This window comes from Pleurodeles waltl, chromosome 3_2 (genome assembly GCF_031143425.1).
Source record: "Pleurodeles waltl isolate 20211129_DDA chromosome 3_2, aPleWal1.hap1.20221129, whole genome shotgun sequence".
In the NCBI taxonomy this organism is placed as follows: Eukaryota; Metazoa; Chordata; class Amphibia; order Caudata; family Salamandridae; genus Pleurodeles; species Pleurodeles waltl.
Genome location: NC_090441.1, coordinates 95,395,702 through 95,418,499, shown reverse-complemented (window position 1 = coordinate 95,418,499; position 22,798 = coordinate 95,395,702). Strand labels below are relative to the sequence as shown.

The 22,798-nt window shown below is 47.3% G+C and overlaps 1 protein-coding gene across 1 annotated transcript in view; it reads right to left on the bottom strand.

Annotated features, from left to right (window-relative positions):
* The window catches only part of LOC138286528 (sphingosine-1-phosphate transporter SPNS2-like), a 283,111-nt gene that overhangs the window by 41,467 nt on the left and 218,846 nt on the right, over positions 1 to 22,798 (bottom strand). The window contains exons 9-11 of the mRNA XM_069226889.1: positions 21,665 to 21,730; positions 6,748 to 6,846; positions 1,151 to 1,314 (exon numbers count right to left, since the gene is read on the bottom strand). Of these exons, the coding sequence (XP_069082990.1) occupies positions 1,151 to 1,314; positions 6,748 to 6,846; positions 21,665 to 21,730 (329 nt within the window). The remainder of the gene's footprint in view (positions 1 to 1,150; positions 1,315 to 6,747; positions 6,847 to 21,664; positions 21,731 to 22,798) is intronic.

The window sequence follows — 22,798 nt, the reverse complement described above, 5'->3', positions numbered from 1 at the left end:
GTTGTAAAGGCAGGCCATTGTTCTGACCGCGGGTAAAGGATGTTTCCCGCCCAGCATAGGTTTAATGAACAGAAATATATGACTTCCGCCTTTGCTCCTAACTCTTTTCACCTCTCATTATCAGGTTAAATGCCAGGCAGGTGCCTCTTTGTGGCTTGTTTGGCGCTATAAAAGTTTAGGTAAACACACTGGAAATGGTTGCATCTCTAGGGAATGGCAACCAGTCTGTCAGAATGAGACAAAAACACTCCCAAGATTGCGGCCTTGTCGTGCCCTCCCTCCTGCAGTGACAGGGCTGGGAGGGTTGTTGTAGCACCTGGAGGGGAGGATTTTCATCTGAGTGAACCAGAGGCCCAGGCTGGCACGTGCCACTCCATCCCTGCTGGGATAATTCACTTAATTCCCACAAAAACAACTTGCCATGCTGCACCATGCCTGGCTGGCTTCTCGCCTGCAGATGTACGCTACTTCGGGCTGCAGCTTGGCCGCAGCAGTCCTCCAGGCACAGTTCCTGCCTTTCTAGAGACACTGCAGGAACATTGTCTAAAAATACCCTTTTCAACAACAAAACAGCTGCAGTGCTTTCAATGGCTATGAATGTGGCATGTACCAATAGAGACCAGCATACAATAAGATCACAAAAGTCAACACCCGTCCCACCCCCTCATCACTTTCAAAATAAGACAAGGGTGTGTAATATGCTGTTGTTGAATGCAAGTTGCAGAAGCCCACCACTGCCTATTGTGTTCTGGGGGCTCAGTGGAGGAGGAGTTGTAAGAGGAGGCAGAATAATTACCAACAACAGTGCAGAACTGCCAGTTGGCCATTGGTGCAGATGGTGAGTGGATCGTTTGTGCAGATAATGAGTAGGCCATTGATGTGCATAGTGAGTTGGGTAGTGGTGCACACACTGAGTGGGGCATCGGTGCAGACAGTGAACTGGCCATTGGTGCCCATGGCAGGTTACCCATAGATGGAGATGGTGAGTTGGCTGTTGAAGATTAAGGCTACCTGGCCACTGGAACATAGGTAAATTAGCCAATTTTGTACATGGTGGAAAGAACTACAACACAAACTGGGAATTTGCCATTAATATAAGAAGTGTTTTGCCTTGTTTGAAAGCGCACAATGGTAAATCTGGGCTACTTACTGTTGCTCGGCTTTTGCACGGTCTTCCAGGAAGAAAAGGGCGGTTGCTAGGAAGAACATCCCCCCCAGCACGACGACGAATGGGCAAAGCATGAGGGCGTAGCCCAAACTAAGGAACTCCCAGAGCGGCGACTCGGTGGTGCTCTGCTGTATCAGGTCGGAGATCTAGAAAAAGCAAAAAGAACATAGACAATCTAAAAGCCTGAGTGACACTGGGAAAAATATACTCTCACCAAGCCCTAAAACATTTCCTTACCAACCGCTTGGAGCAGTGGGTTATTACCCTCTGGCCGGAAGGCACTGTTTGTGGAACGCTGGTGCCCATTGTGCTCCCAATCTGTGGAACTCATTTCTCACTGATGGCAGAGGCAAGATGGCAGGATGGGATGGGAGGCCAGGGATTGTTTTTTCATGTCGGCTAGGAATTCCTGGCACATCCTCTGACCCGCCACGTATCTCCCAAAATATGCCCCTTCATGGACTTAAATGTACCAGATTGGATATGCATAACTATTGTTTACTGAGCTATCTTTTAGGTAACATCTGTGTTAGCTCTGATTTGCTAAGCACGTTTGCAAATACACAGGAGTGATTAAGACAGACTGCAGACATTCCAAAGCAGAACAATCAACATGGCGCACAATTTGAACCAGAGATCCTTTGAAGGGAGATGTGTGCATTGAAATATCTCTGGTTTGGAAGTAAGGGCCGAGGGGAGGCTGTGAAACAGATATTTCTGTGCATCAGAGCTGTCTATTCTCTGGATGTGCACGTTCTAGGAGGTTAGATTTCATTATATGAAATGTATCCGGAAAAGGCTCACTTGTAATATAAGGAGGTGCTTCACAAAAAAGCCGGTAAAGTCATGTGAGTGTCCTCAGCATAGATTACTGAGACAAAATTGGGAAAATAATTCATATTAACTCGGGCAGACACACTGAACAATCTTGGTGTATGTGCCAGAACTGGGCAGCAGGCAAAATAGTCCATAATATGTTGGTGCAGGAAGCCACAGAATAAGTTTTTCAAGAAAGCACTCTACCTACACTGTTTGCTCGAATTTTCAAAATAAATGGCAGTTACCATTTGGCAGAAACCAATTCATAGAATGTTTTTTTTTATGCCTTTTACATTTTTTAAGTGTAAATGCTGTTAATCTAAAAAACTGGTTCTGTCTGTTGATGTTTCTACAAAGTGTTTATACTTTCTTTTCCCCACATTCTTTCACTGAGTGACAGTTCACTTTTTAATTACACATCTCTGTTTCAGGAATTACACCCCAACCCTTCTGAACTCTTTTTAATGTTTTCTTCTTTCAACTGTCCTCTTCCCTCAACCGCTTCCATCCTTCAAAACCCTCCTTTTTTACTTGTTTTGGGTTGGAGAACCCACTAACTCCTGTCCTACACTCATTTTTTGCAAAATGTTTTTTTTTTGCTGACGCCATCTCTTTCCACTTGTACTGCGGGGGGCTCTGTTCAGCACCCCCATTCCTCCGCACTGCACCTCCCTCCATCTTGGTCTTCCTGTGTTCCTTAATTCTTTATGTTTTAAAAACAGCAAACATATAATTGTGTTTACTGTTCTTGTTTTTTTATTATTTCGATAAAACGGTGTTTCTTTTAAATTGTTTTCCACTGAATTGATTTGTCCATTGTTTGCAAGTTCAGTAGTGCATTCCTGTTGTTTTGCTTCTGGACATGTTCACACTGGAGACTGGAAGTGGCCGGAGACCTACATCAGCCATAGCGGTCTGGGTATGCATTTGTCTTGTGTTCTAACCTGGCCTTAACTTTGAAAGACGCATTTTGTTGTTCGTAGCAACACGTGCATCAGGAAATCTCTCCTGTAACTGTGCCAAGCTGACTGGCATTACGTTTTCTTTTATCAATCTTTGAACTGCATTTAGTGCTTTATGTCAACAGTGAACCCACAGAACGTTCGGTACTTGAAATACAAATGATTTCACTGTGCCAGCTTCCGGCCCAGAAACGCCGGTGCCACCTAGTGAAATTAAGAGGGGCCGGAACTCAAAGCCGCCCATTAAAGACGTCTGCCCACTCATACAAAGGCCTGTGGTAGCAGCAGAAACGTGAGGAAACCAGGTGTCTGCCGCAACCCCAGAGTCTGAGTGGCACGGAGACACAGCATCAATCAACACATTCTGCGAGAGATTACCACCCCCAAAGTGCTAGTGCCAGCAAAGTGCAAACATGTGGAAAACACGATATGGAGTTGTGGCCAGAAGCTAATACCCACCTATGAGCACAGAACTCTCAATCCGCATGTCGTGGGGTGTAGCCCCTGAATTTACTGCTGGCCTGGAAATGAGTCGTGTTCCTAGTCACCTGACACACCGGTGTGATTTATAATTCCAGGATTATCTTTCAGGGCAAGCTACCTTTAATTGTTTCACCTGCTGAAGAGCACAGCAGCGCCCGAGGTGAGCCGTGGGCTGCTAGAGGAAGGGCCCCAGCAGCTAACGGTGTGATGGATCAGCTTGTGTTTCTAATGCTGAACTTGCTAGACAGACTCTGTGAACGGGGCTGTGCTGCGGACAGCAGATGTTATTGCGCTACATTAACAAGAAAGTGTACTGCATTGCTTTAAACCACTACTAGCATTTGATCTGATGACGCTTATGGTAACGTTCACATTTTTAGACTGGATCCGACTTCTACTGTTGAGGTGACCCGTGCTGCAGGCCCGTCCAAGGCCCTGCTAGGGCTGCAGGGCAGATTCCCAACCCTCTGGCGTTAGGCTAGATTAGATTATCAGCACTTGAGTGGAGGCGGAAGGATACATCCAAACTGCCAATAGCATTATGTGAGAGATGAATACTCCTTGGGGCTGAGCCAAGACATAACTGACAATGTCTGAAGCTAATTGCTAAAGAACGGGGCAGATTCAAAGATCATTCTGTGTTCAAGAAGGGGGAGGTTGGACGGCTAAGACTCAGCAACATGGATGCTAAAGGTAACCTTACAATAGAGCATGTCCACTTTGGACCAAAAACACATCACTACGAGACAGCGTGAGATAGGGAAACTGAAGAATTAAAGGAAATTATGCTAGGGGGCTTATCTCCCTTGCAAAAGCTTGGCTTTGGGCAACAAGAAAAAACACATAAAGTCAGAACTACCCGAAAGAAACAAAGTTAGGAGTAAAAAGAAGTGAAAACATGGCTGCTTTTGCAGCATTGTGAAGATTTTCATGCAGAACTGTGGACCGCGCAAGATGTAGGTTATGTGGTCGGAGCAGGAGACTTGTTTGAGCCTCTGTGCTCCCGCTTTCTACATTAGCTAGGCACAAGGGGAAGCGGGGGCTGCTATCTGAAGGAAGGCCGGATGACCAACGCCAGACCGAGGTCCGCGATGGTTGAAGGACCGCGTGCAAACATGCTGGCTGCAGGTTCTAATCCAACGCCTGTACACAGGGACATAGCTACCAATTTTGATGGGGAGATATTTGTGGGAGCATATGTTGGCCATGTCTCTGACTTGCACATTAATGGGCTTGTTCTATAGTTGCTACATTTCATGGGTTCACGCAGTACAGCGCTTGGTGGCAGTAAATTATAAGAAGGTTTAACCCAAAGCTTTTCTTGCCCCTTCACTGATACCCCGAAGAACCTTGCGGCTGCAAGATTGACATTCTTCATTAGTTGTCTGAGAATTGATTGATATATGTTTTAATTTACTCCTGTGTCCATCTATCCTTGGCCAGAACTCAGGCTGTGTCTACATCACTCTTGCTGTCAGGTACGTAAGTTTTTTTTTATCCTCTTAAATAAGACAAAGGGCGCCGTCAAAGAGCCCTGAGGACGAAGTACAAATCCATTCCTTGATGATGAAGCGCGTTCTCCGGGGAGGCCTATGGACGTGGCTACCAAGACGTGAGCTTTTATTGATCTAATCACCCCCAGGCTTCTTATTAAGGAGTAGCTCGTGCAGCAGAACACTAACCGAATCCTTGACCAGGAGGTTCTACGTGAAGCGGGCAGCGCAACGCTAGGGTTCGCAAGTGCATCTTGCAGTTGTGCGCTGACGGCACCTACCGCGTACTTTACAGAACGAAAATAGCTGAACATGCAATGGCTTGATGCCAGGCACAAAATGTCTGCCGTGGTACGGAGGCTGTCAGCAGTTCTTAACAGATGGCACAGGGAAACGATTCAGAACCCCCTCTAGGGAACAGAATTGCTAAATTACTACCTCCGCTCCGGTGACGCGTGCCAGAGCTACGCAGCGAGGTCCAGGCGAGCCCCATAAAGCCTGCAATTTCAGAGTGATAGAGGCAAAATGGGATAAGAACATGGATGCTAGTGGCATATGAGAAGACACTTGAGAAAAGCCTGTGAGTAGCCACCAAGAAACACCAGGAGGGGAAGGTGCCTTTGGGGAATGAGAACCATCAAGGCCAATCATTGCTGAGAAGCTGGTAGGTGAGGGGTGGCCTCCACTCAGAGGGAAGATCTGTCCCAGCTAAAACACCCCAAGGGGACCAGAATATAGTGACTTCAGAAGACTTAGGGAAGTTCCCAGACAGGTGGCAACTGGCAGACCACCCTCCAGCAATGGTCCTCAAACTGAGGGAGCATCACAGGAGGTCCAAAAAAGTAGTACTAAAGCAAACATACTTCACATTACTCATACTGGTAGTACTACACCTCAGCTTTACCGTAAAGGGTGGGTTCGGTCAGCCATTTTGGATGGAATGGGAGAACGAAGATAAAAACCTGTTGACTGCAGAGGAAATAGAAGAATGTCATACTTGTCAGTTCCTTTGATGGAGAGGTAGTTCTGTGGCACAGTCAGTCGTGTGGCGGGTGGGACAGACAGGTGACAGACTTTACCCCGTCTCTTCTCACCTTGCAGAGGCAACAGACCTTTGGGAAATCTGTCTGTCTAAAAGCCAGGTCTCCTTGTATCTCAGTTAGGTTTCATGGCAGCCGTGTAGAAAGTCATGCACCCGAGGTGTAGAGATATTAGGGAGCAATGTATCACCTGGGCACAGGGGCACCGAAGGGCAATGAAAGCAAAGGCATCTTTGGCTAATCTTGTTGGAGGGTCTCAGAGTTAAAAAGCAATGGCAAGCAAGAGGTGTGTTGTGGTACCCAGGAAGGGGGAGAACCGGCAGAAGGGACAAGTTATGCCAATACTGGACAAGTCACTAATAACAACTGGGCGAGAGCTGGTTCTGTGGGCCTCATCTGGAGTGCTGTGTCCAGTTTGTGGTGCGGTATCTACAGCACTGAGAGCAGCTCTGCAGGAATCCCCCTGAGCTCTGTGCCCCTTTGTAGAAACCATACTCTGGTTCGTTCTGTCTAGTTCTGGAGGTTTCATCTGGAATATCATCTAGCTTTTTGGGGTCTCACTTCCATTCATGTACATAGCACTCTATTCTGCAGGAGGGGACTGTGTTCTGACCAATAGTTGGAGCCTCCCAGCATTGGGCACCTAGTCCTGGACTGAGCTGATTGAGCGGGCACCACAATCTAGGCCGAACACAGAGTTTAGGACCAAGCCACGGCTGCCACCCTGGGTTCAAAGGTTTCCATTAGTGATGAATGAATTGCGTCTCTGTTCCTAGACTTACAAATCCAATCAGGTACGGGCTGCCGGCATCCCCCAACAAGTGCGAAGCAAAACTCTGCAATGCCACCGCCGTCGCTCGCCGCGTAGGGATGACCACGTACTGCAAAAGAGAAAAAACACAAGGACGTTAGAGGCACTCGCGTACAGGCACCCCTCGCTCATTGCAATGAGAGTTAACACGTCTACCCTGTAACACTGCGTGGTATGTAGGTTTTTGGTACCCCTGCACCTGTGGAAAACTCTGCCTCAGTGGTGGGAAGGAACCGCCCTTTTCCCACCTACCGCTGAATGTGTATTTGTGTTATTAAGTACATCAGTAAATCCGACGTCCCTTTTCTACTTCTTTTTGACGTACAAAACACTATTTAATGGCATCCAGTTACAGACTATAATCAGGGCCACTGGAATTATGCGGCACGAGAGGGCCAAATTATGCGGCGGTGTTTAGTTAATTATGCGGCATGAAAAGGCCAAATATGCGGCATACTTTGTAATCATATTACTTCATTATTTCAACATTTTTGAACTTGATAACACTGTCTGGGCATTGGTAGCACCTCGTTAGTACAATTTAAATACCCAAACGTAGCAATAAGCAACACAAAGGTGAGCAGTCAAGTTCTGCAAAGGGCCTTTCACTGCCCTCAGTGTGGCAGGGTGGGCTGTACTTTGTAACCGGATGGCGGCTCTCAGACAGAGACAGGAAACAGGATGCAGGCGTTCACCCACTGCTGGCATGGAGCGCAAGCACCGAGTACAGGTGAACCTTTGGGCATCCATCTCATCAACCTGTGGAGCACCACTTCCGGGACCAGAGAGCATCATGTCTCCCACTGGAGTCGGACAGGGAAGGACTTAGACATTCCTGAACACCGCGGCGAGTACAAGAGGGATAGAAGTAAAAATACATTGGGAGTTTCACATTTCAGTCTTCGCATATCGTTCAGTACTGAAAAAGGCATCTTTATAGTAGCTGTCTATTTCAGATCCATACCAGACTATAGTGTTCTTCCATACCCTACCTGCGGTACCCCACCGTACAGTACCCCACCCTACCCTATCATAGCAAACTGTACTGCACAAAACAATACCCTACCCTACCAAACTATACCCTACCCTATCATAGCACACTGTACCATACAAAACAATACCCTAACCTACTAAACCATACACCACCGTACCGTACCCCACTCTACCCTATCAAACTGTACCATACAAAACAATACCCTACCCTACCAAACTATACCCTCCCCTATAATAGAAAACTGTACCATACAAAACAATACCCGACCCTACTAAACCATACCCCACCGTACCGTACCCCACTCTACCCTATCATAGCATACTGTACCATACAAAACAATACCCTAACCTACCAAACCATACCCCACCGTACCCTCCCCTATCATAGCAAACTGTACCATACAAAACAATACACGACCCTACTAAACCATACCCCACCGTACCGTACCCCACTCTACCCTATCATAGCATACTGTACCATACAAAACAATACCCTACCCTACCAAAACATACCCCACCGTACCGTACCCCACTCTACTCTATCAAACTGTACCATACAAAACAATACCCTACCCTACCAAACCATACCCTACAGTACCGTACCATCCCCTATCTGACATACTGTACTATACAAAACAATACCCTACTCTACCAAACTATACTCCGCCGTACCGTAAAGGCACATGTCATGCAACTAATGCAGTGTGGAAGTGCAGGCATGAACGCATGGGCCATCTGGTGTCTTCCCATGCTTCCAAGGGCTTGCAGTCGTAGTGCCGTGAGACATGGCTCTCAAACCAGGCGCATACAATTTCTAGAGGTGGACTGTGACCCCGGTAAGCGGCTCTCTCCTAAAATTTGTCAGACACGTTTGTTCATATTTGCTCTTGACCCATATCACACCTCAAAGACTGGCTGCCGTGACTTAAGAAGAACACCTCTACAAGCGATATATTCTCGACATAGGAGCATGCTGGAGATGTGTGCATCCATATGCAAGATGCTAGAGGCCTTTACACATCTGCCACTCTCCAATGCCCGCACACAGCCGCCATCTTTACCAAGAATCAAGAGCGCTGTGAGTTCAGTGTATGTTCTACAGGAACAGTAGTGTCTTCATGCCAGAAGAAAGCTTAATGCAAACCATGCGCGTGGTTATATGGTACCCCACACAGGCAGAGGGGCAGCCTGGAATGGAAGCCACACCGCTGTATGTGGGCACGCGTGGGCAGCTCTTGGCAAGCAGCAAGTGTGCTGACGAGCAGGCCCATGGCTTAGAGGATGTGTGGGGAGGGCGATGAGCCCGAGCTGGTGAACCTCATGCCTTGAAATAGAGTTGCAATGACAGTGGTTAAATTAGTGAAATTCCAGAAGTGCGCTTAGCGGAAGGGCGTGCCAGCCTGCCTCGGTTTGACCTTCAGCGAGTAGTGGCTGGGGAGGCGGCCAATGGCTGCCCACGTGAGGGGAGCCAGTAAAAGACATAGGCCCGTGTTTATCTGAAGCCTTGCAAAGACCAATCCCATTGTTCCAAGAGTTATGTTGCCATTTGTATGTCAACTGTGCACAATGGGCCGCGTCGCCAGACGGGCACTTAGCGCAGCACGCGAGGCACTTGGAAACAATGAGGCAAGGTTGGCCTTGGTGTCATGTCTGACTGGCCAGAGCGGGGACCACATCCTGCTTCGCGCATCCAGTGGAAAGGCAAGGGGACACATTAAACAATGGCATGGAATGTTGTATATATAGATGCCAGGCAGGACAAAGCCACCGGGGGCTGAGTACGTGCAAGACATGGTACTTGGCACATGTTTACATTTTGGATTTTATGCAAATAGGTCTTCTGGGAACTTGCAAAACGTTCCTACTATTGGAGGGCCTATTTCTGGCTATTTGTGCTTGGTCGAGGAGTGGAGGAATACTGATAAGAAATGTACACAGACAAATGTTCCATGTCCAGAAGGGTGTATCCCATGGCCCCTTTGGGTATATTCTGGCAGCTTTTAGGACACACATGTAAAGGTTTATGTATCCGGGATTTCATTAATAGAATAGCCTTTCTCCGGGGGTGGAAAGGACTGCTAGTAAATAAAAGGGGAGGGTGCTGCCAGTGGCCTTCCCCTGGGTTCCCCTGGCACTGCCCTGCTACCCCTGGACTCAAGGATATCTAAGGTGGCAGAAGGAAGAGAAAGGAAACAGAGATCTACAGTTTCCACGCCTCACCCTCTGCAGTGCCCAGCTTTTGAAAATCAGAAATCAGGACATTTCAAAAAGGTAGTGTAGGGTTTGATTCGACTAAGGGTCACAGATGAAAACTGACAGCACTCACCTATGCAAAAAAAAAAAAAAAAAGCATTTGCAATGCAATGTGTCCAGCGTTTGCTCAAGTAAGGGCTATTAGTGTTGTAAATTCCTAACTGGACTTTTCTTGCCACATAAATTGAAAATGAAAAGTAAAACAGTTGACATAAGCGAGCCGATTCAAAGCACCACACCCGCTATGAGCGCGAAAGAGAGACACAAAAAGAAAAAGAGGTTTGCTCACAGTCAAACGTATCAGCAAAAGCACAGTTATCCATGTAACAGGGTCGGTGTCCAAAGCGGTAACAAAACTGCTCCAAGGTGGGACAAACGTAAAGCATTTACCAATGACAACAAAGGATTTTTGAAAGGCAAGCCCACGTACGAGTGATAGTGATAGGCGTGAGGTGGGCGTGGTTAAAAGCCCACAGATAGATCACAACACGTCAGAGCGCTTGCACACTTGACCTAAAAACAAACACTGAAGCACTGTGGGGCCTTATATGCAACTTTTACACACATTATTATCGGTGTTAATTAAATTGCTTTCTGGTAAGGGCTGAAAACTACTCCTGCACCGGAATAAAAATATAGTTGCCTCTCTCTTAGTCAATCTACATTCTCTTAAAACAGACAATGTGCTAAATTTACTGACATGTTCTTGGGAGAAAACTACGACTGTCCAAGCCAATCCTGGGGCGCCTAGCCATCCATGAGAAGGGTCCAACTTTGTGATGTCACTGGAGGTCAGAGGGCACATGATGTCACTTTCGCCACTGCTGATATATTTTGGTGAATTTTCATACGTATGGCTGTGTGGTTTCTCCTTCGTTTGTACGCCTTGCTCAGCACACAAAAGAGGATTTGTGTGTCCATTCCAATTGCTGTCCTCCTTGAGGTTTTTCAAAAATCCAGATAAAGGCTGTAAGTAGTTAACACTGCAGGGATCAGCCTGACGAGCGTACCCTGGAGACCCCATGATGCTCGCAGCTAGGAACAGACTTCTCTGCAGTCTCACAGCCAGGGGCAGCACTGAGTGACATGCCCCCTGTTGGAAGACAGCCATGCATCAAAGGAGCTGGAGCATCCCTGACCTTTGAGGACAGAAGTGGCTTCTGAGTCTAGACCCGAGAGGCTGCGAGGATGCCAAGTCCAGCCTTTTCCAGCAAGAAGACCAGATGATAGATAATGCGTTAGCCTACAGGTTACACAGTCTCTATCAACCGGAAGCTCTGGGTGTCACATTCACTATGTTAGGATTGAAACTACTGCTCGGCCTCTCAGCCAACTCCCAGGGTAGAAGGCGAGATACGTTTCTCAAGGGGTATAGAAATTACTATAAGTGCCAATGCAGCACAATGTGTATGGATTCCTTTGTCACCGTTGTACCAACTACAGGAACGTCCCTGTAACCAAATTCAATATTGTATTGTATTGTAATAGTATTTATATAGCACTTACTACGCCTGACGAGGCGTCAAAGCGCTTTTCGGCGAGTAGCACGCTACATCGGAACCCAACAAGAATTAGTGATTGATTAGTATCGGGAAATATGAGTACAGTTTTAGTATTATTATGAGTTCATTTGAGCCGCAGATATGAGAGTTTGTTAGTTAGATTGACTGGATTAATGGAGGGGTGGAGGAGGTTTCAGTGGTGGACTAAGAGTGGAGTTTACACGCATTTTGAATTCGGTTCCGAGGTAACTTCTACTCTCACTACTGGATAGTTTGCTACTGCTTTCCTTTTATATATCTCTTGTAATTGCTGTGTCCTTATCATTCTTGTCTTCTTTTACAACTTGGGGCAAGGTTCTGCATCATGCAACATTTTTCCTTTAATTATATGCCTGTCTTGATGTGCTTTTTCACATGTTAATCCTGCAATGTTGGGTAAGATACATTAGGGTGATACATCTGATCGATGAATATTTTTATTTAATTGTTCTTTAGGCAAGAGATTGTGTTAATTACTATATAGTTTCAGGAAGGTAAATTCAGACATATTGCATGAAAAAGTTTTGTCATGTTAGTGACCAGTTGCAGTTCTTGGAGTTCTTGGTGTGTGACTTCCATGTCCTAATCCTTTTTTGATTATTGGTGAGTTTCTGTTCTATTGCTGCGCACATCTAGAACGAATAGCTCCGTCGGGAGATTGTAACTATCTTTCGTCTTCTAGTGCCCAGTTAGCCTGTTGCTTTCACCAGTTTGATATTTACTGTGGTTTATACTATTAGTCTGTGTGACTCCCCCATGGAATAGTTTCTTCACTGCTCTCTTTCTAGTTCTCTTTCAATGATTCCACTGATTCCCTTGTCATTGCTTGATACCTCCATAACCACATAAAGATTTACTTTCATCTTATTTGTGTTCTCTATGTAATTATGTGTTTGTGATTCTGCAGGTAGAGTTATATCTACTATCTGTATGATGGTATCTGATCAATTACTTATCCTTTGGTTTTCTGTTCATTTTCACTTTTCTTCCTATCTTCTTTTAGCCCTGAAGAAGCAGAGACAACCTTCCGCGAAACACGTGTTTGCAACTTCAGTGCTTTAGTTTGTAAAATTCAGTTGTCTCCTCTGTGTCAGACTTTATACAACTGTGTTGATAACTAGAGGCAACCTCAGCACCTAAGTCTGTGAAACTCATATGATTATGATGGTAAGTGGTTGATGGATTGATTCCAACTCTAAAATATGCTTTGTTTATAATAAATTGCAGATAAAGCTATCAGAATAACTTTACACCTATGGTGTTATGTGTACTTATGTTAAGACTTTGGCTCCCCACTGCTCCTATTGAACTCGGTTTAACTTTTGTCAGCAGGATAAACTGACATAAGTGGGTGAGTGCACAGGGCCGGGTCTCAGTTTATCCGGTCCAACTTCAAGCAGACGTAAATGCAGACGTTCCCTCTGCCGCAGCCTTCATATGTGGTTGGATGGGCTTCAAGATAGCCTCCAGCCAGTGGCGTAGCGTGGGTTGTCAGCACCCGGGGCAAGGCAAGTAATTTGCGCCCCCTAACCCGTGGATTTAGTCTCTTCCAAGATGTTGCTCCCGGTGCGGCCGGCCCCCCCTGCACCCCCCACGCTACGCCACTGCCTCCAGCATCAACAGGGTACACCTGTGACATGACTACACCAATACACTGGCATAAAATGCTAAGACATGTGGGTTTTTGGCATGCTCCCTAAGGTGTTGCGTGTTCCTTTATCTTTACGATGTGCGAAGACTGAGCTATTTTTAAGCAGCCTTTAATGAGAAAGGCATTTGATGTTCCTGCACAGTGAAGAGTTTCATTGCTAAGCTCCTCTTCATAAAACCTGCATTTAAGACTCTGTTACAGAAGATAGACTTTTACGGCCCCATCTGGGACTTCTGCTGTGCACGTCCACAGGTGACTCACTGCAGTCGTTGGTAAGTTAACAAACATTGCGATTCGCATCAGGTTAATTTGAGGGCACCTAGAATCGGAGACTAGGGCGGAAGCCACAATTAGGGTGGAGTTTGGATTATAAATTACTTTGAAAATTACAATATCCTCCACAGGTGAAGCCGACGCCAAAGCAGTGGAACAGCTAAGTCAAGACGGGTTAGTTTAAAAGTCAACACAGGTTAGCTTGAGGTTCTAGTTAACGGGAAGGTCAGCTTGAAGTTCTGGTAAACAGTGAGACAGGTTAGCTTGAAATTCTGGCTGTACCAGGATTCGGAATGCAGTTTTAGACCATTTTGTGCAGGTGAAGAGCCAACATATCGCAATATCTCCCTCAATTCCCCACCCCACAGTGATGCGTAACGGCGCGGATGTACCGGCTGTGGGATCTCCAGCTGAACAGCAGATATGCGCCTGATGAAGAGGTCTTGCTACGTCACACCCTTAAATGGGCCACTGGTGTAGAGAAACAATAGCTTCTCTACCCAGTTCTGCATCACTGACAAGCAAGCACTGACATTCTAGAAAGTTGCTTTCTTTGATGACGTCTGTTGGGGGGTTAAGAGGTATTGTGACATCACCAGCCGGGAGGCCCCTTTAAATCCAGAAATAGCACAGGCAGAAGTTCACTTTGCTTGTGGTGAACAGCTCCCACCCATTGCCCATAGCTATATGTGTAGCTGGGAGTTGGTACTGGCACGAGTGTACCATTGCGCGAGGGGCGCCATGAATTCCACCAGGACATTTCTTATACCCACCCTGTCCTTTCAAAGACCCGGCGGTGTCACTTCATCGAAAGTTCTATGTCTTTTGGTGCACAGTCCCTCCTTAAATAGGTGAGATGTCTCAGCGAGTTGAAGCACAAAAGCCGCTGTGACATCCATGTCAAGTGTTTGAATCATGGTACTCAACTCAACCTTCCATCCTTTAAGGTCAGTACACTGAGTGTCATTAAACCAGGTGACGCTTATTTACGGTGTTTAGAAACTGCAGAATTGCATTATTATGCACTACATACATATATTATTTTCAGCTCCTATGAGATTCTAATCCAGAAGGAATCTGTAGGGTTAGGGATGCATTCGAAAACAAGGAGATCTATTAAGATGTAATGATGGCACCTGACCAGATGAACCACTAGCCGCAGGGCGTGCAGATCTACACAGACACGTACCACACTCTAGTGTGGGCACAGTCATGTGGCATTTTCTATCCAAGCAAAGGGGCAAACAGGAGCCTTGGGCACCACGCGTGGTCAGACCACCCCGCCTGGAAACCACAGCCCACAGTGGACAGGCTTTGAGGAGTAGTCGAGTCCTGCTGGAGGCGGGGCGGTGGTCGGGGCCTCCCTTGTGGGACCAGGAGCTCCGACAGACGCCTCTGTGTTACCTGAAGCATCACTTCATCTCTATGTGACTAAGGTAGCAGCGGCGGCAACGGCCGGATTACCACATAACGTCCTTATTTATTAATAGCTCGTGTGCACGGCCCGCCGTGGTAACCGCACAGGGTGCCTTAAAATACCTGCTTCATGGCGCCCTGCTCCAACACCGTCCTAAAATACCACTCTCTGCGGCTAGCCCAGGTGCGACGGGAAATACCCGATTACACGGCCCAAAGCGAGCAGACACCGGGCGGCAGGAGGGAGTGGGGCGTCCTCACTCCCCGCAGGAAGATGGCGCCAGCCTGGGGGGCACTGGCGTAAACCAACGGCGCATCACAGCGGGGGGAGCCCTCCGCACTGCATCCCAGCTCCGCCCCTTTATGAGTGGGTGCCGCACCTGCACCTGACGGTACACGAGGATGCCCTGGTGCAACCAGTTAAATAGACTGATGGTGGGGAGGTTATGTATAGCAAAGACCAGGGTTCACTCAAGAAGTCCAGTCTTAAACTGTTCTTTCCATGGATCGACAGGATGACGTTGCTAGTGGTGCTACACAAGGGAACTCAGGGCCGGTGACCCACCAGTCCTTATCACCGGGGAGGGGGCGCACCCGGACTGTCCACCTCCGGTGGGCTTCAGAGACAAGGCTTTGGGTGCGTATGACACGTGACACCGGGTTTTCATTTTCTGCCCAAGGCGCTATGCTCTCTGAAGAGCCGGAATATTCATAGGTAAACCAGCAATGAGACATTTAAAAAACTTTCTTAATGAGGCTCTGGCCACGAGAGGAGAGAGTCTGCGCTGAAATTACACACAATCAGGTGAGTCTTCGAATAAGAAAGAAAAAAACATTCATGGGGATTCATTTATCAGGGTAAGATGGAAGCACCAATTTAAGATAACCTTGAAAGCTCATTTAAATTCGCTGCCTTGTCTGGGCTGTTTACGGAGGGAGATCTGCGCAGATTGGCTTTTACATAATGCAATATACAGAATGCACAGGGGAAGAGCGGCACCGCCGTGGACACATCACCTGCTTTGGTGATAGAGTGCAGTGAACCTTAAAGGCCTTGGAACCAGGTGCCACTGCACCTGCTGCACCACTGATAGCTACGCCCCTGAAGATCAGAGGGCTCGGGTAGGGAGTCTTGGTCAGAGTTGGTGCAGGGTGGATGAAGGGAAGTAGGAGAAGGCAACATACGGATTTATTTTGGCTCATTCTTATATTTTAATATTCAGTATTTGTTCGTCAACTCTTTGATGCAAAGTACTCAGGCCCGTATTTATACTTTTTTAGCACCACGTGTGCGTCATTTTGTGACGCAAAAACGGCGCAAACTTGCAAAATAAAATTGTGGCCCATATTTATACTTTTTTAGTGTCGCATTTGCGTCGTTTTTTGATGCAAAATCGGCGCAAACTTACAAAGTACGATTGTATTTTATACGTTTGCGCCGATTTTGCGTCACAAAACGACGCAAATGCGGCGCTAAAAAAGTATAAATATGGGCCTGTATTTTTTAAGTGTTTTAAAAAATGTAATGTTTTTGCGTCAAAAAGCGGCGCATATGCAGCGCAAAAAAAGTATAAATATGGGCCTCAGTATCATATTTTTTTATATTAGTATTTTTTTTCTTTACTCGAGATTTGGAGTTCACGTGACAGATGTTGCATTAACAGTGACGCAGTGAAGGAATTCTGAAAATATCCCCCCCACCCCCCCACCCCGTGTGTCTTGCAGTATCCGGCAGATTTCTCTCCCAGACAGGCACCCAGAGGGAATCAAAGGAGTAATGTGTTCATTTCCCCCAAGTAAAACTTACAAATTTTCTCCACTAAAGTCCAACCCTACTATTCCATTCGGCCTTTTCTGGAAACACCCAGCTAAAGACCTTTCCAAATTCACTCAGCTGGTATCTCCTGTGCTAATTCTGTCCACTTGTAGTGTTTTTGTGATTCAGAATGGTAACCCTGTGGCAGCTCCTTAGGATGATCAACGATTTCCTGTTGAGAATCTCCTGGTTCACAAGTTTTATTTAATCAGTTCTGCCTGCAGAAACTGGATGCACTGTAAATGGCAAATGTGGAAATATATTCACGTTTTGCAACAGTGTAGCTGACGTGCCTCTGGCACTAAAACATGCTTAAAGTATTTTGGGCTCTAAATTCTAGAAAAGTATACACTTTTTTCGTACTTTATTTGGGGTCCCAATACATTGGATAATAGTGAGACCTGTTATTTACGGCAGAAATGTAGCGCTTTGAAGTAGGGGTGTACACAGCGATTCCAGGAGGCCCGGATGCACGCTGGATTTTCAGAATCTCCATGTAAAGCACATTTAAGCATGATGAAACTAAATGGAGCTCATTTACATTATCGTTGTTGAGCTGAAACTATACTTCAAAGAAACACATAAGGCAAAGGTCTTTCAGGACAAGGCAGCAGGTGCATTAAAAGTACCTCAGTCTTAGATGTGAAGAAACCTGGGGTTGTTTCCGATAAAACATATCTTTCTTTGTAGACTCCAATCAATCAATCAATCAATCATAGAATTTATAAAGCGCGCTACGTACCCGTAAGGGTTTCAAGACGCTGGGGGAGGGGTGCTGCTACTGATCGAAGAGCCAGGTTTTGAGGAGTCTTGTGAATGCGAGTAGGTCTTGGGTCTGGTGTAGGTTGGTAGGGAGGGAGTTCCAGGTCTTGGCGGAGAGGTAGGAGAAGGATCTGCCGCCGGAGGTCTTTCGCTGGATGCGGGAGACGGTGGCCAGGGCGAGGTTTGAGGAGCGGAGCTGGCGGGTGGGGGTGTAGAAGCTGAGTCTGCTGTTTAGGTAGGCAGGTCCGGTGTTGTGGAGGGCTTTGTGTGCGTGGGTGAATAGCTTGAAAGTGATCCTCTTGTCTACGGGGAGCCAGTGAAGGTCTCTCAGGTGGTGGGAGATGTGGTTGCGGCGGGGTACGTCGAGGATCAGTCGGGCGGAGGCATTTTGGATGCGCATTCGGGCTTCAAAGAGGCGGGCTATCAGGGTGCAGTGGCAGACTGTGTCAAAGGCGGCAGATAGGTCCAGGAGGATGAGGGCTGATGTTTCTCCATTGTCCAGTTGGCGTCTGATGTCGTCTGTGGCGGCCAGGAGGGCGGTCTCAGTGCTGTGGTTCCGTCTGAACCCTGACTGGGAGGGGTCCAGGATGTTGTCTTCGAGGTGGCGGGTCAGTTGCGTGTTGGCGATTTTTTCAATGACCTTTGCTGGGAACGGGAGCAGGGAGATGGGACAGAAGTTTTTGAGATCTTGAGTGTCAGCTTTGGGCTTCTTCCGGAGGGCGTGGATTTCGGCATGCTTCCAGCTTTCCGGGAAAGTTGCTGTTTCGAAGGAGATATTGATGACCTTCCGTAGTTGGGGGGCGATGATTGCATCAGCTTTGTTGTATACGTGGTGAGGGCATAGGTCCGACTGAGATCCTGAGTGGATGGAGTTCATGATCTTGAGTGTCTCTGTGTTATTGACGTTGGCCCAGGAGGTCAGGTGGTTGGTGCGGGTGGTGTTAGCGGGGATGGGGTCTGGCGTGGATGTGGTGGAGAAGCTGTTGTGGATGTCAGTGATTTTCTGGAGGAAGTAGGTGGACAGAGGGTTGCAGAGTTCTTGAGATGGTGGAATGTCGTTGAAGAGCTCTTTGCTGTCGTAGGCGTTGTTATCCAGGCGGCCTTTGATGGCCTGTGGATGGGTGATCATTGTCTGTGGTTATGATGTTTTATAAACAGTAGCATAGCAAGGGCTCCAGGGCCCTCATACAAAGAGATTGGGGCCCTCTGGTCCCACGGAGCTGGGAGTGTAAGACAGCCATAATTGGGATGGAGTGGGCCCCTCGGACCCTGGGCCGCTGGAACTGGTTCAGTAATGACAGCTATGCCCTTGTTAGAATACACGGTCCCACCACATTTTGGCAGCTTCTGTACGAAACAGTGGATGAGCTGTGGTCCTCAGGCTCTAGTACGCTCCAGTGGATGAGCTGTAGCCCTGAGGCTCTAGTATGCTCCTGTGGATGAGCTGTAGCTTTGAAGCTCCAGTTGATGAGCTGTACCCCTGAGGCTCTAGTACGCTCCAGTGGATGAGCTGTAGCTTTGAAGATCCAGTGGATGAGCTGTAGCATTGAAGCTCCAGTAGGCTCTGGTGGATGAGCTGTAGCTCTGAGACTACAGTAGATGAGGTGTAGCTCCGAGGCTCCAGTAGGCTCCAGTGGATGCGCTGTAGCTCTGGTGGTACAGTAGGCTCTGGCAGGTGTAGCTTTGAGGCTCCAGTGGATGAGCTGTACTCTACTATGGCTCTACTATGGTCCAGTAGATGAGCTGTAGCTCCGAGGCTCCAGTAGGCTCCCGTGGATGAGCTGTAGCTCTGAGGTTCAAGTAGACACCATGCAGATGGGATGCAGCTCTGAGGCTACAGGAAGCTCCAATGAATAAGCTATCGCTCCGAGGCTCCAGTGGATGAGCTGTAGCTCTGGGGCTACAGAAGGCTGCGGCAGGTGAGCTGTGGCTTTGAGGCTCCAGTGGATGAGCTGTAGCTTTCAGGGCCTGGTATGTTCTAGTAGATGAGCTGTAGCTTTGAGGCTCTAATATGCTCCAGTAGATGGGCTGCTGGTCTGAGGCTTCAAGAAGCTCCAGTGAATGAGCTGTAGCCTTGAGGCTCTAGTACGCTCCAGTGGATAAACTCCAGCTTTGCGGCTCTAGTATGCTCCAGCAGATGGGCTGCAGCTCTGACGCTACAGGAAGCTCCAGTGAATAAGCTGTAGCTCCGAGGTTGATGAGCTGTACCTCTGGGGCTCCAGTAGATGAGCTGTGACTTTTGGGCTCCAGTAGAACAGCTGTAGCTTTGAGGCTCTGGTAGATGAGGTGTAGCGTTGAGGCTTCAGTAGATGAGGTGTAGCTTTGAGGCTCCAGTAGATGAGCTGTAGCTTTGAGGCTCCAGTAGATGAGCTGTAGCTTTGAGGCTCTAGTATGCTCTAGTGGATGAGCTGTAGCTCTAAGGAGCCAGTAGACTCTGGTGGATGAGCTGTAGCTCTGAGGATAAAGGGCTGGTGTCCAGATCCTGCTGGAATGAGAGGTTCTAGGGTTATGCTTGTCTGAATAATGTCTTAAACTTTTTCCTGAAAGAAGATGGTCCAATTTCATTCTGACGTCTGAAGTTTCTTAGGTAGTGATACATGCTGTGCTCACACAATTTGTCTGTGGTGAACGAGTTTCACGCTGTGCAATTTTACACTGGATACTGAATCACAGGCTTCGGATTGGCTGGGATTGATGAGTCTTCAGGACAGCTGTTTGGTGCCTTGGACTCTGACCCGCTGATGAAGAAGGCAGAGAACCCTGTGCTTGGTTATTTGGGATCTTGGTTCATCGCCAGTCTGAGGGATGCAAGAGGAAGGTGTATACAAGGTCTGTACCATAAGCCCAGGGAAAAGCAAGTTACATGAACCGAAATATGAACCCAGGACCAGTCTAGTGGTTCAGAGATCTAATGCACCCACTGCAGGCTTATGTATTTGAGTCTAAGGTCAAACCTGTGACCCCCAGATGCTCCACCCAGCCTTTCTTCCTCCAGAAGTCAATAAAATGAGTACTTTTGACTTGAGTAAAAATGAACGCCCACTATGTGTCAACAGCGCCAAGAGTTATTTCTTCTGTTTTTTTTCCTCTTTCTATGTGCAACACACATAGAAAGACCAAAAGGCCTCCATGGATTCATTTTGTGGCGGAAGCTGTCCCTTCCTGCACAGAAACAATCATGTATGCGACACAGGCACCTGCGCACTGTGGTGCAAGTGTGCCTGTGTCGGCGCTAGGCAACCCATTGTGCGTCAGACATGTGCGATTTCTTGTAGATACAGGGCATTTCTGCTCTTTCCCTTGGGCGCTGGGCAGTGTAGCAAGGTCACCTGTGTGGCCGCCCTGCGCCACAGGGCTTGTAAATTAGCCCCTCTGTGCATTACAATCAGTTACAGCACACGTGCTCTGCTAATTTCTTTTTAACAATCACTTCAGAATTACAGCTCCAGGAACATGAGACTGTGGGGGGCGCACTGCTCCCCTATATCAGACTGTAATCTTACTGCTCGCCCTGCAGTTGGCGGTATTCTCCTTCTAGGCGCTACCAGAGCCATTCTTCCTGGTTAGCACTCTAAGCAGACAGCAGTAAGGGTACAGGCCTTGCCCCCTTTGGGGAAGAAGAGGTGCAAAGCTGAACCCATCTTACAAACCCAACTCTTCACAGAAGAGCACCAGGGCCTTATGCATTCAGTACATCCCAGAATGCGTCCTCGGTTTCTTGCTGTTAGCAAACTGGAGCTGGAAATATTTTGGCGCGAAACAGAAGTTCACCCCCAATGTCTTTCTATGTATCCTCCTGACGAAAAGAAGCTTGAATACCGAGCCAACAAAAACGACTGAGACAGACAACCAATGCCTAAATACACTTACCACACTCGTGACTTGTGTGTGCACCAAAGTTGTAACAGGCGCAATTGCTGCCTCGTCACCTCTGGATCGCACCGTCCTGTTGTCTAGATCACAGGTGACCTCCCAACAAACCACACTCGATCGACATTCAGCTGTCACCGAGCCAGGGACACCACACACCCACACCACACTGAACCCCGCCCATGTGGCCAGTAACGGAGTACCACAAGCAGCGTACAGTGTACACGGGCTCCCCCCGGCTCTCTGTGCCCCAGGTAAGGAGGCACCCCTAGTGTCATGCGCAGAGACACAGCTTCAAGTGCACGGTACTCACCATCAACATGTCCGCGGTTATGGCCCAGTTTGAGAACAGAAGAGTTTCACCAACAAATATGCAGATCTGCAAAAAAAGAAAAATAATACTGGCATTAGGACATTGCTGCTGGCCGTACTTAGTGTCACACTCCACAACTCTGCAGGGATTTTCAAATACTTCTTCAGTGATCTGATCGCACTGATATCGTGAATTTCAAGCAGTGCTGTGGTCGCTCTTCTGTAATGACGTACAATCGTTTTGGCAATGACATGATTTCACTTTGATAATGATTATCATGCATTCATACAGTTATCTGACTGCAGCTCTATGGTGACTATCATGCATTCATGCAGTGATCTGACTACAGTTCTATGGTGATTATCATGCATTCATGCAGTGATCTGAAGGCAGCTCTATAGTGACTATCATGCATTCATGCAGAGAACTGACTGCAGTTCTATGGTGATTATCATGCATTCATGCAGTGATCTGAAGGCAGCTCTATGGTGACTATCATGCATTCATGCAGAGATCTGACTGCAGTTCTATGGTGATTATCCTGCATTCATGTAGTGATCTGACTGCAGTTCTATGGTGATTATCATGCATTCATGCAGTGATCTGACTGCAGTTCTATGGTGATTATCATGCATTCATGCAGTGATCTGAAGGCAGCTCTATGGTGACTATCATGCATTCATGCAGAGATCTGACTGCAGTTCTATGGTGATTATCCTGCATTCATGTAGTGATCTGACTGCAGTTCTATGGTGATTATCATGCATTCATGCAGTGATCTGACTGCAGTTCTATGGTGATTATCATGCATTCATGCAGTGATCTGAAGGCAGCTCTATGGTGACTATCATGCATTCATGTTGTGATCTGACTGCAGTTTTATAGTGAATATCATGCATTCATGCAGTGATCTGACTGCAGTTCTCTAGTGATTATCATGCATTCATGCAGTGATCTGACTGCAGTTCTATGGTGATTATTCTGCATTCGTGCAGTGATCTGACTGCAGTTCTATAGTGATTATCAGACATTCATGCAGTGATCTGATTGCAGTTCTATAGTGATTATCATGCATTCATAATGTGACCTGACTGCAGTTCTACGGTGATTATCCTGCATTCATGCAGAGATCTG